The sequence below is a fragment of the Phoca vitulina genome, unplaced genomic scaffold (assembly GCF_004348235.1).
Source record: "Phoca vitulina isolate PV1807 unplaced genomic scaffold, GSC_HSeal_1.0 scaffold26, whole genome shotgun sequence".
Lineage (NCBI taxonomy): Eukaryota > Metazoa > Chordata > Mammalia > Carnivora > Phocidae > Phoca > Phoca vitulina.
This window is the reverse complement of record NW_022589729.1, coordinates 20,078,122-20,090,450: the sequence shown is the minus strand read 5'-3', so window position 1 is coordinate 20,090,450 and position 12,329 is coordinate 20,078,122. Positions and strand designations below refer to the sequence as shown.

General features: G+C 56.3%; 1 protein-coding gene across 2 annotated transcripts; it reads right to left on the bottom strand.

Moving 5' to 3' along the window:
- Nucleotides 1-769: 769 nt before the first annotated feature.
- Nucleotides 770-11,224, bottom strand: REN (renin). Of its 2 annotated transcripts, none has more exons than XM_032422500.1 (9): nucleotides 11,127-11,224; nucleotides 7,949-8,099; nucleotides 7,266-7,389; nucleotides 6,327-6,445; nucleotides 5,154-5,350; nucleotides 2,829-2,969; nucleotides 2,301-2,445; nucleotides 1,932-2,030; nucleotides 770-1,048 (listed from the first exon to the last, which is right to left on the bottom strand). In XM_032422500.1, exons 1-9 carry the CDS (start codon nucleotides 11,222-11,224, stop codon nucleotides 887-889), a joined length of 1,236 nt encoding a protein of 411 aa, XP_032278391.1. In that variant the 3' UTR covers nucleotides 770-886. The 2 variants fall into 2 exon arrangements, with proteins under 2 accessions (XP_032278391.1, XP_032278392.1); XM_032422501.1 differs by having other exon boundaries at nucleotides 2,829-2,948.
- Between the last annotated feature and the right edge of the window lie 1,105 nt (nucleotides 11,225-12,329).

Below are 12,329 nucleotides of genomic sequence, written 5' to 3'. Positions count from 1 at the left end.
CCACCCCATGCTGCTAACCCGAGGAGTAAGAGTGGGAGAAGACTTCAGCCTGTCGAGTCCCATGTCTGTGCAAGGGGGGACAGCAGTGCGTGTGGCTGTGTGCTTGTGCATGTGGGCCCCTTGCCAGGGTGTGTGTGGCTCTGTACCCGAGAAAACATGCCTGCATGGGATCAGGTGCCCCCAGCACCTGAGTCATATGGGCTGGCTTCTAATCTTGACTTTATACATTTCAACAAGCCGTCTTGGTCAAATGCCTTCCATCCTCTGAGCCTCCATTTCCCCACATGTACAAAGGGAGTATCAGTTAGATCTCCGGTGTTCCACATTTTCAGGTGATGGGGTCTTAGATTGCACCTGTAAATGGTGACGTGGGCCAGGGGGCTAGGGGGTTGGCTGGGCATGAGAGGCAGGGTGGAGCCTGAGCTTGAGGCTGGCTTCTACCAGCTAGGAGCATCTTTCTGACCCACGGTCTACGGTCACAGCGTTAGCCCTGGTCCTGCAGGGGCTGGAGGGAGCACGGAGCTGGCTCTGTGTGTAAGCAACTCCACCAGAGCGGGGCTGAATGGCATCATCCCTGCACGCAGGAACCTGTGTGTGCAGGTGAGTAGTTTGTCATTCTGTGTCACATTCCTGTCTGCACATGATCCACGGCTGCCTCTTGTCTCAGACCCCAGTGAACTCAGGTGCAACAGCGTTGTGAACATGAGGTCTTTATTCTGTTTGTTCTCAAAGCAGGGAAGAGCTGGTGCTGGAGGCTGGGCGAGCGTCCGGGAGGAGCTCCACACCCCATGCCCCTGTGCGAGGGCACAGGCAGGGGAGCGTCCCAGAGGGTGCTCTAGCTCCGGGCTAGGGCCGAAGGGAGGGCCCACCTGGGCAGCAGAGGACCTCAGCGGGCCAGGGCAAAGCCAATGCGATTGTTATGCCGGTCAAACTCCGTGTAGAACTTGCGGATGAAGCTGGCCCCCAGGACCCAGACAGGCCCGGTGGGCGGTGGGACATCCAGACCATGGAGGGCCAGGGTGCACAGGTCATCATTGCCATAGGGATCCTGACAGGAAGCAAGCGGGTTTCCCCCACTGCCCGCCACATTACTTTTCCCCTTTCCCCTTTCCCCTTGCCTGATCCCAGCATCTATCCTCAGCAACATCCTCCCTTCCTCCCCCAACTACTCCGGCCTCTCTTGCCCTTTCAACCCATCATGCATCCTCCTGGATGCAGGTACTGAGCTAGACACTGGGCAAACAATGCATCAGGCACAGTGCTACCTTCAAGAGCTTACAGTCTGGCAGAACTTCTGACCCTAGGCAAGTTATTTAGCTGCCCTAAGTCTATTGAGTATAAAAGGGGGATAAGAGTAGAGGAGCATAGCATTACTGGGGGCAGTTGCCAAGAAGATGGAGACAAGGGGATGAGCACAGTGATTCCCAAACCTGGCTGCATGTTGGACTCCCCTGGGGAGTTGTGAAAAAAACACTGATGCCCAGGTTCCACCCCCAGAGGTTCTGATTTAATAGGTATGGGATGTGGCTTGTTACTGGGATTTTTTTAAGGACTTACTTATTGATTTACTTATTTATGAGAGAGAGAGAGCGAGTGTGTGTGCGTGCACACACAAGACAGAGGGGCAGAGGGAGAGGGAAGGAGAATCTCAAGCAGACTCATGCTCAGTGTGGAGCCTGATGCAGGGCTTGATCTCACAACCCCAAGATCATGACCCTGAGATCATGACTCCAAGCCGAAACCAAGAGTCAGACACTTAACCAACAGCACCACCCAGGTGCCCCCTTGTTACTGGGATTTTTAAAGCTTCCAGGTGACTCTAACATGTAGCTAAGTTTGAGAACCACTGATGTGGCATAAGGCCTGGTCCCTTTTAGAGGGCCCCTGCCCACCTGTCCTCCCGATTGTTGAGGGGCAGCTTGGAGCCTCACCCGTAACACGTAGTCTGCGCTGGTAAGTGTGTAAGCTCGGCCTCCAAGGTGGAAGGAGATGTCGGGGAGTGTAGGCACCTGGTTACAGTTCACGACATACTGAGGGGAAGGCAGAGGGAGCCGTGTTGAGTGCAGGAAGTCCCCCAGCAGACACAGCCCCGTGCCTGTGGCTGGACCCCTCTGATGGAGGGGGCTGGGCACATGGCCTACCCCCTCTGGGGGATAAGCCACACATAGGAAGGGTGAGAGGAGAGGAGGGGAAGGCCCAGAATGGCCCCATTTGGGACCTACAGCTTCTGGGGTAATTCTGGGACCCAGACCAGGTGGTGCTCCCCTGCTTTTGGTGCCCCCACTCCCCCAGCTTCTTACTTCATTTGTGCTCAGCTCCTTGGCCCCCAGGGTGTCCATGAGCAGCCTCAGGGAGCTGGTGGGACCCGAGATGTACGATGCACCAGTATCGACCACTACCATGCAGCCCTCCTCACAGACCACAGTGGCTGACCTCACAGACACCCTGGGGGAGGCCAGTCGGAGCGTCAGACAGACAGCAGGCTGATGGGACACCACCAGGCTGCATAGCTTCCCTGAATGAGGCGGTGACAGGAGGCCATGCTGGTGGTCCCGGGATGCACTGGAGGATGGGAAGGCGTGCGCTGGAGGAGGAAAGGTGCTGTCCCCTCCCCCAGCACGTGGCCTGGTGACCCACTCCCTCCTGTCAGTGGACTCCCTCCCCTCTGCTCTTCGTATCTCCACGTTCCCCAGCCCTGGACAGAGAGCTCAGAGAGTAAATGTTGGCTGTGCCTCAGGAGAGAGTACAAGATGGTAAGGCTGCCCCTTCCCACCCCCACCCCCAGCAGCAGCATTTTTGGAGAGCGGGGAGAGTTGAGGGTTCCTGACCCTTTCATTTTGATCTGCCAGGAGCCAGTCTGGCTGACGCTCACGTAGTGGAAATTCCCTTGGTAATACTGGGGGTCGCTGCCTCCCAAGACAAGCTCTCCTCCGAGCAAGTGGGAATCCCTAGAGGAAAGATCAGAGCTCCTGAAGACCCATAACCTGGAGACCCAGCACCCCAGCAACAAGGGAAGTTGGGCAAGGGGACAGCGTGGGGCAGAGGAAGGCGGGAAGGGTGGCAGGGCTGGGAAGCTGCAGGAACACCACTTCTCCACCTTTCTCGCCCCTCCCCAAACCCAACCAGAGGGTTCAGCTGCACCCAATCGAGCATCCCCACAGAGAAGGATCTGGCACAAGGACAGTGAGTAGAAGGCAAGATGAGAGTTGGCCACACCCTCACTTGGGTTTGGGGAGCTGCAGGTTGAGCAAATGCATGGGTGGGGGGTGCTCTTGGGGACCTGTGGGGTGAGGGTGGGTAAGGGGCAGGAGGCAAACTGAAAGGAGGGGTGGACAACTTCGGCATCGGGCAGAGCCTGGGCCTGCAGAGGCGAGTTGGACTTGGTGGTGGTGTATGTGAATCTGGACCCGATGTTCAGGAGGGTCAGGGCCATGTGGGGGCGGGGGCTCAGCTCCTTACTTGGAATTTCTGCAGAGAAAGAGACACAGTAGAGAGGAGGCCTATGTTTCCACTGAGCCTTACCAGCCTCTTCTTGGGCAGGGTGGGTATTATGCCCTCTTTTTACCTTTTAGGTGAAGTCACTTGCCTGAAGTCACGCAAGGGGTGGGTGGGGTGAGCGGAGCCGGGCTCCTGGTGCCCCTTCCACAGCTGACCCCCTTGCCTTCCTCTCCTCCCTGCCGCACAACACCTCCCCCAGCTCAGGGCCTACCCTGGGGGGCTGGTTTCCCCTGTGCATGTGCGGGATGGGGCTCTCCAGCATCCGTGCGCGTGGGGGTTTGGCACATGCTCTGCGGGCACGCGCACGTCACCGCCCTCGTTCAGAGGCATGTGCGCACACCAGCCCCCTCAGCCCTGCTCCCAACACTGCAAGATCCCTCTGACGTGCCCTCCTCCTTGTCCCAGGGTCAAGGAAGAGGCAGGCCCTCTTCCCAACAAGGCCCTTCTTCTTCCCGCCTGTGGGATTCTCCTCCCTCCCGTGGCCTCCAGGCTCCTGTGCCCTCAAGGATCTTCTTTCTTCCACAGTTTCAATCTCTCGCTTTCCATTGGCTTCTTCCTCCACCTACAAGCAAGCTCGGGCCTCCCCTAACATTTCCAAACACCCTCCCTTCTCCCTGCATCTCCACCTGCACCCCCTTCCTGACATCTCCTTCCCTGTCGAATCTCTCAGGGCATTCTACATCTGCCCTCACCTCCTGACACCCACATCTACCTCTCAACTGCTGGTCATCTGGCCATGCTCCACCTCTAAAAGCTCTGTCAGAGACTGCCCCGGATACAGGGCCCGTTGGTGGCCTTTGCTCAATGCCTTGCATTTTCTTTTCTCCCTTTTACCTGTATGATTTCTCTGCGCCCTGACCCTCCCCTCCACTAGCCTTATGTTCCTTCCCTTAGGATCCCTCGCGTCTAGCTCTTACTGTCTTTCCAAACCCAGCAGCCTGGGGTAGATTACAGCCTGCTCAGCAGCTGACAAGGGCTTCCCCCAGCTGACAAGGGCTTCCCCCAGGCTGGTTGAACTCCACATAAGCTCAGCCCAGACACCTATGGGGTTCAGCCCCCCCGCTCCCTGTTGCTGCTCATCATGTTGTGATGTTTCTCGTCTTCCTTCCAGACCGTAGGCTCTGTGAGTGAAGGGACTCTGTCTTGTACACCGTGTTCATGGCTGCACCCCAGAACCTCCCACGGTGCTTGCCACGTAAGCACCCAATATTTGTTGAATCAATGAGGGATCAAATAAATGAAGGCATTAATGAATGAATGAAGTCAGCTTTCTGTGTGAGCGGGTCATGGGCCCCTCACAGTAATGCTTTACTTTCCATTACCCCCACCCTGCATTTTCGTCTTGTTCTAGAGCAGTGCTAATAGAACTTTCTATAATGATGGAAATGTTCTATATTTCTACTACCCAGTATGTAGCCACTAGTCATGTGGCTGCTGAGCACTTGAAATGTGGCTAGTGTGACTCAGGAATTGAATTTTAAAAAATTTTTAATTAATTTAAATGTAAGTGATGGTTTCCATATTGGGTAGTGGAGCTCTGCATATGGACTGAATACCACTTAATCATGAACACATCAAAATTCCAGTCCCAGCTCTCCTGCCTCTCCCCCCCTGCCCCGCACCCCCCGCCTCAGCCCCTCGAGTCCCAGGCTCACCTGCTGTAGTAGACAGAGAAGACATCCTCCTTTAGCACCCCCTGGGAGAGGATATGATCAAAGACAGGGGTGACCCCGCCAACAGCCTGTGCGGGGAAGCCCATGCCCAGAACCCCATCAAACTTGGCCAGCATGAAGGGGATCAGGGGCAGCTCTGTGACCTCTCCAAACGTCTGTGTCACTGTGATGCCGCCCACCTGTGGGAGGAAGGACCGGAGGAGACCAAGCCTACTGCCCCATTCCTGCCCAGGGTCTAGTCTAGGGCCCACATGCCCTAGGGTGGAGCCATTTGGGATGAGACCATTTCATCAATCTCCACCCCCCACCACCACATATCCTCTCTTCTAATACTCATGCAGGCGGTGGGGGTCCAGAGAGAACCGGGGCTGCCCTGGGACTGGGAGGGGCAGAGGCTGAGAGGGCAGGACTGCCAGGAAGTAACAGAAAAGGCTCCAGGAGCTCCCACACGCCTCCCCAGGGGCCCAGCTTCTACACGGGCAGGACTGGGCCTCCGTTCCCCAGCCCCACTGTGGGTAAGGATTTCTTCAGCCCAGCCAGGCTTTCTCCCCCGGTTTCACAGACAAGGGGAGGGTAAGGAGTCCTACTGATTTGCTCTTGCATTCCACGTGTACCCCTGCCATAACTCTGACAGAAGCTGGAGAAACCCCAGAATGAGAGGGTCAGGTGCAAACCAAATGAAAAAGAAAACCAAGCCCTGGCCTTAATCCCAAACTTTAACCTCAGCTGTGACCTTAAAACCTATGCCTGACCCTAAAACTAACTCTGACCCTAATGTCACCAGTACCGCTGGCCCTGCCTCGGACCCTGATTTCAGTCTGGGGTCTGGTTAAGAAGAGCCCAGTCAGAGCTGGGTGACCTCAGGCAGGTTAGCCGACTGCAGGCTGCAGGGCTCAGGACGAGCTCTCCCGTGAGCTCAATGTAAAAGGCTCCATAAATCACCCAGCGTGGAGCCAGGAGCTCAGGTTTGCTGTGTCCCAGGCACTGCAGCTTTGCGTCACCAGCCCATGGCAGGCGGCGGGGCAGGGTTCCTCCCCTCCCCAGGCTCCAAGGTGGGCTGAACTGTACCCTCCTCAAGTATGGGCCCTCAAGTGGCAGAAGATGTTTGGGGACAGGAAGGGCAGGGGTCAGATGACCTGGGGCACTCCCACTTACAGTCACCATGTCCTGGCTCAGGAAGCCTTTGACCTTCCCAGTTCCATAGTGGATGGTGAATGCTGTCCCATTCTCCATGTAGCTGGAGGATTCCGAGGAGTCATAGAGGCTGTGAATCTCTGGCAGAGGGACATAGGCTCAGGTCTGTCCAAGAGGGGCCTGGGCAGGGGGGCTCGGAGGAAGGTGCCTTGGGCGTATGGTCCTGGTGGTTGAGGGCTTAGGTGCAGGGGTGGGGTGGCCCTGAGGCTGGAGGCTTGAAAATGTGTTTCATCAATCAAGGACTGTGTTTCTTGGGCCCCTGTCAGGTGTCCATTATCTGTGAGAATTTTGTCTCAAATGAAGCATTTCAAAGTAATTTCTTTTTTTTTTTTTTTAAAGATTTTATTTATTTATTTGAGAAAGAGAGAATGAGACAGAGAGAGCACATGAGAGGGGGGAGGGTCAGAGGGAGAAGCAGACTCCCTGCCGAGCAGGGAGCCCGATGCGGGACTCGATCCAGGGACTCCAGGATCATGACCTGAGCCGAAGGCAGTCGCTTAACCAACTGAGCCACCCAGGCGCCCTCAAAGTAATTTCTAATACAGGGATGAGGAAAAGATTCTGGTCCCAGTAAGCAGTCACTAAGAGGTTGTTGACTAAGGAAAGGGGTAGGAGACCCTAAGTGCCTGGGTGGGTCTGAGAATTCAGTCCTCTCCCAATCTCAGGAAAGGGGAGGAATGGCCTTGTGGGTGGGCTGGGGACTCTTCCTGCTTGCCATTTTCCCTTGGTGGTCATATCAGGAAAATGGGAGACATTTTCATCTCTCCTCTTGGGGACAGTGGGAACAGGGGCAGAGAGGAGATAGCTCTGATGGTGGCACAGGGTGTGAGGCAGGACTGGCCAGGCGTGGAGGGGGCGGGGGGAGAGGGACCACGGGCTGTGCAGAGACGGGGGGCTTACCACAGGCCATGTAGAGAGGGCTGCACTTGGTGGAGGGCACCCAGAGGTTGGCTGAGCCCGTGTCAAAGATGACTTTGAAGGTCTGGGGTGGGGTGCCGATGCCGATCTCGCCATAGTACTGCGTCTGTGGGCGGGGGGAGGAAAGAGGCGGCCGAAGGGGCTGAGGAGCCTTGTGGTTTTGCCTGATACCCCTCTGGCACTTGGGGTGAGATGGGGTAGATCGCACAGCCTCTCTGGGTTTCCATGTTCCGGCAGGGCCTGGGTGGAAGGCTGAGCACCATCTTAGGACTTCCCAGGAAGTGAGACGAGGGGGCAAAATAAAAATACTGAAAATGAAACAGGGAGGTGCCCCACCTCTAGAGGGGCTACCGACGTGATCAGCAGTCAAGCTGTGCGTTGCCCGGTCACAGAAACCTGCCCCTGAGGTCACGTACCCGTGCTGCCCACCAGGGACACCTCAGCTCGAGGCCCAGAGCCTGGATTCCTGCGTTCCCAACCTAACTCTGCCTCTGGGCTCCTTTCTGCCCTCTGTGCTTCTGCCTTCCCTGCTCTGAAATGGGAATTTTACAGGTTGCCCAGTGTGTCTCAGGATCTCTGTCAGAGACAGTGTGGAAAGAGCACAGAAAGCCTTGGGCCCAAGAGAGAAAGGAGATGGAGGAGCAAGACCCCAGCGGGGCACTCACATCCAGGTAGTTGGTGAGGACCACGGGCGAGGTGCTGTTGCCAAAGGAGAATCTCTTGGCGAACCGGCTCCACTCAGCACCAAGCCTGGCCACATCCACGCCTCGCTCCTTCAGGCTTTCCCGGATGGAGGGCATTTTCTGGAGGAAGATCCTGGTCCAGGGTGAAGGAGGGAAAAACCAGAAGAGCTCTGCACTCCCCCATATTAATGGTGGGGTCCCCGAAGCTTCTAGTACAACTCTCCCTAACCTCGCCCAGACACCGAAGCATCGCTCTTGTGCTCTAAGGCCTCTCAAGGAGAATTTGCAAGCCTCCTCAAGCCAACTGCACTGGAATGAAATAATCCTCAATGCACTTCCTTCTGCTGTCTGATTTTGATCCCTGTCACTACAAAGCCGTTCGTGCGTTCCTTCTCTCATGCCATAGTTACATGCCGAACACTTACTCTCTGCCCGCACTGCCCTGGATGCTAGAGATGGAAAGCTAAAGATCATCACTGCCTTCAGGGAGCTCCAGCAGGCGGGGAGCCCGAGGAGGAAGAGGAGGACACCCAGCAATGACATCCCCTCTAAGAGGACTGGCGCGCTCCCCTCAAGGCTGGGCAGGGGGAGGCAGTGCCGCGGGAGGCCTGTAGGTGGCAGCAGGCACCCACAGCAGCCTGCAGGGGCTCCGGATGCCAGGCCTGGGCTGCGGGCGGGAGCAGGGGGTGGGGTGGGGAGAGCAGCCAGCATCCCCAGAGGGCCCGTGCCCCCTGCCCTTGGAAAGATGTGCCTTCTTGAGCCTGAGTCCCAGTCCTTCAGCTTCTTTCCCTAACACCTGCCCCTCACCTTCGGGAGACAGAATTAAAGACACTGGGAGTGGGGGGTAAAGCAGACCAAGCTGCCCCCTGGTGAGCGCCAAACACCACACTCGCCCCTACGTAGCCCTCAGGAGGCCATCGTTGTCCTCCCTCTATGATGAGGAAGCAGAGGTTCGCAGGGATCTGGTGACTCAGAAAGGATGGAGCTTGGATTCAAAACAGTGTGTCTAGTCATGTTCCCCAGAGAGCGTCCCCAGGGCTCCCATGTGAAGGCTCTTCAAGGAAGCCTTGGGGGGGGTGTCCCTAGCTGTTGGCCAGGGGGTCCCGGGATTGCAGCCCAATTTATGGGGAAACTATCTTCCTTTCTAGCTGCTCGCCTACTTATAGTGTCCTTTCCTGCTCACGCCCGGCACTCCTGGACCCCATCGTGCCCATGGACCCCAGTGCAGCTTTCCTGCTAGCCAGGGTCCTATCTTAATGGACATGACTTGTCATAGTCATGTCACCGTTTACTGTTCACAAAGTAGTTTCACAATTATGATCTTATTCTCAGCCATCCCATGGGGGGGTGGGTGATTATTCCCATTTTACAGACAGGAAAATGGAGGGGCAGAGAAGGCCTGATCCCAAAGAGGGTGCATTCTCTACCACTTACCCTGAACAGCCTCTGCTCTGGACCTTTACTTTTACCATTCTCCTCTCAGAAAGTCCCTTCCCCCCACACCCCACCTCTGCTTGGGTCCCCACTTCATCTTCCCTGGGGCGCTCCCAGCCGGCAGCGCACGCACAGCCTCACGCTCATGGAGGTGGTGCTGTCTGGTGGTGAGGACGCGGCACTTGTGGGCACATGCTTAAATCCCTTATTACTGTGTGATCCGGATCAACTTACCTAACCTCTCTGGGCCTTTTGTGAGCCCCCATGAGCTCCTCTATGAAATCAATGTGCAGATCAAACAAACTGCCCACTGCTCAATAAATGGAAAGTGTGTGTGCGAGAGGCTAGGAAAGCACCCTGAGAATGGGGTCCTGTGTTCAGATCTCCCAAAGTACCTTGCATGGCGCTGTGCACATAGTAGGTGGTAACATTTTGTGTTTCAAAAGCCTCTTTCTCCACTCCTGGCCCAACCCCTTCTTCTTTTCTTTTTAAAGAGATCAAGGGAGAATGTTTTTACCTTGCTCTGCCTTTACCCTGGGGGTGGGGGGTGGGGGCTGCGCCCAGGCACACTCTCACCCCACACCCCTACCCGAGCAGTTACCCTCTGGGAGCCTCTCACACGTGACCTCCCTGAGCGTCGGGGGTCCTCACCTGTAAAATGGGACTGCTGGGTTGTTGGGAAGAGGTTCTGAGATACGTGGAAAGATCCTGTGAAATCCTAGGCATGTTACAGGCTTAGCAACTATAACCGTTGTTGGAACCTATCCTCTTCCGGGCACCTGGCTGGCTTAGTCTTGAGAACATGTGACTCTTGATCTCAGAGTTGTGAGTTCAAGCCCCACGTGGGGTGTAGAGATTCCTTAAAGGTGAGATCTTTAAAAAAACCAAACACCCCACCCTGCCTTTTTACCTTGAGGTCTTCTCGTTCCCCCTCCCTCCCCACCTGAAACCCTTTCTCCTCGAGGTCGTCATCGTCCTTCTTCTCCCCCCTCTGCAGCCTTAATGAACCTAGTGAACTTAATGAGTCCAGTTCCCACAGGGCCTGGCCCTGGATGGGGGTGCTAGTTCGGTCTTCCTCCTCCCTCCTCTGGGCTGCCTTAAGCCTTTCTTTTAACACGGGTGAGGACGCAGCCTGGAGAACTAACACCCGCTGGTTTTTACTGCATGTTGGTATCACGCTGAGAGCTTTACATACGTTATCTCATTAAATCTTCAAAGCAGATCTGTGAAGTAGGTGCTGTTATTATCTGTTTTAAGAACGATAAACGGAGCCCTCCAGAGGTTAAGTAACTTGGCCGAGCTTTCAGCTAGTCAGGTCTGCTGCTGGGGCAGGATTTAAACCAAGACAATGTAACTCTAGAAGGCTTGTATCCAACCACTATATATATTGTTCTTCCTTGGTAGGCTTCCCCATAGCACCCCCTCCTTAATAATTAGGCTGTGAGCTCCTTGAGAACAAGGGGTAGGTCTTAATCATCTCCGCAGTGCCTCGCCTGGTGAGCTGAGCAGGAGCAAAAGCTTTGGGCAGAGATCAGATGACATGGCTTTTCGGCCCGGGTCGTGTGCCGCTATTGACCGTAGGACACTGGCGAGTCACCTCTCTGAATAGGACGCACCTCCCTGCCCAGCTGGTCGTGGAGACTGGATGACGTCCCCTATCTGGAAGCCAGGGGTGTCAGGAAGGTGGGAACCCCCGTGCCCCCGCCACCCTCGCAGCCCAAGTTACCGTCCAAAGGCGCCAGTGTCCGCAGGGAGACCGCGGACGCAAGCACCCCAGAGCACCAGCAGGAGTCCCCAGCGAGGCGTTCTGCTCCTTCGGTCCATGGTCGGCCTGGGTGCTCGGCGCTCTCTGGGATCCCCTGAAGCCTTGCGGCTCCCAGAGCCCTTCTCCTTTTATGCGCTCCGCACTTGGGATGGTCGTGATTTTGCTCTGCCCGGATTTATGATCCTGGGGCAGATGGAGGGCAGCCAGTAATAAATCCCCCCAGGGGATGGGGCTAGGTGGGTGAAGGGTGACCAGGGTTCGACGCAGAGCCGAGGAACCAGGGGAAGAAGGGCTGTGGGAAAGCAATACTGTGCCCCGTGACACCAGTGACCCCATCTCGGCCTGGCCCTGCGACCCCTGACTGGGCAGAGGCTGATGAGAAACGGCCGTGTTCAGGAACACGGTCAGGGCCCAGACAGGCACAAAACCTAGGTTTCCCACCTCCCAGCCAGACTCCCCCCTCCATAGCCTTCAAGCTCCATCCTCTGCATTAACCCTGGCTGTGTCCCTGACTGGCCTCTCCCATGCTGCGTCTCAGTTCCCTTCTGGAACCTGGGTGACTCTTTCGTGGGAGAGCCAGACCTGGGGCCCCTGGGTCTGGTCTCCCAACTCCTCCTTCCCTTCCAGCTTGGCCCTGAGTCCCTTCCAGGTCCTGTCTCTGCCGCCTTCCCTTTTCCTTGCAGTTTAGAGTCTGGGCCAGCTGTCCGTACACACACCTGGGCCCTAAATCCCAGGATTGGTGCTATTTATTCAGCCTCTGATGTCTTCTCCCGGCTGTTCCCTGCTCATTCTTCCGCGTGCATTTCAAATATCACCACCTGCTCCAGGCAGCAGGCCCTGATTCAGCCTGGAACTGACTGCCTTCTGCTGTGGGCTTCCACTGAGCGAAGCGAGCTCTTCCAGGAGAGCGCGGACCTCAGCTGTCCCCTATCAGAGTTACCTCTGTAGACGTGTGTCTGCCTCTTGCCCAAAGGGGTGCTTAGCACTTATCAAATGAGTGAACTGGGGAACTGGCTCTGGGCTCATTGTCGGGGACCTGGGTTCTGGTTTTGACTCTACCACGAACTTGCTATGTGACGTCGGGCCCCTCTCTTCCCCTCTCTGGGCCTCAGTCCTTAAATCTGTAGCACGAGACAGGGCTGGATGGCCCCGAGGGTGCGGACA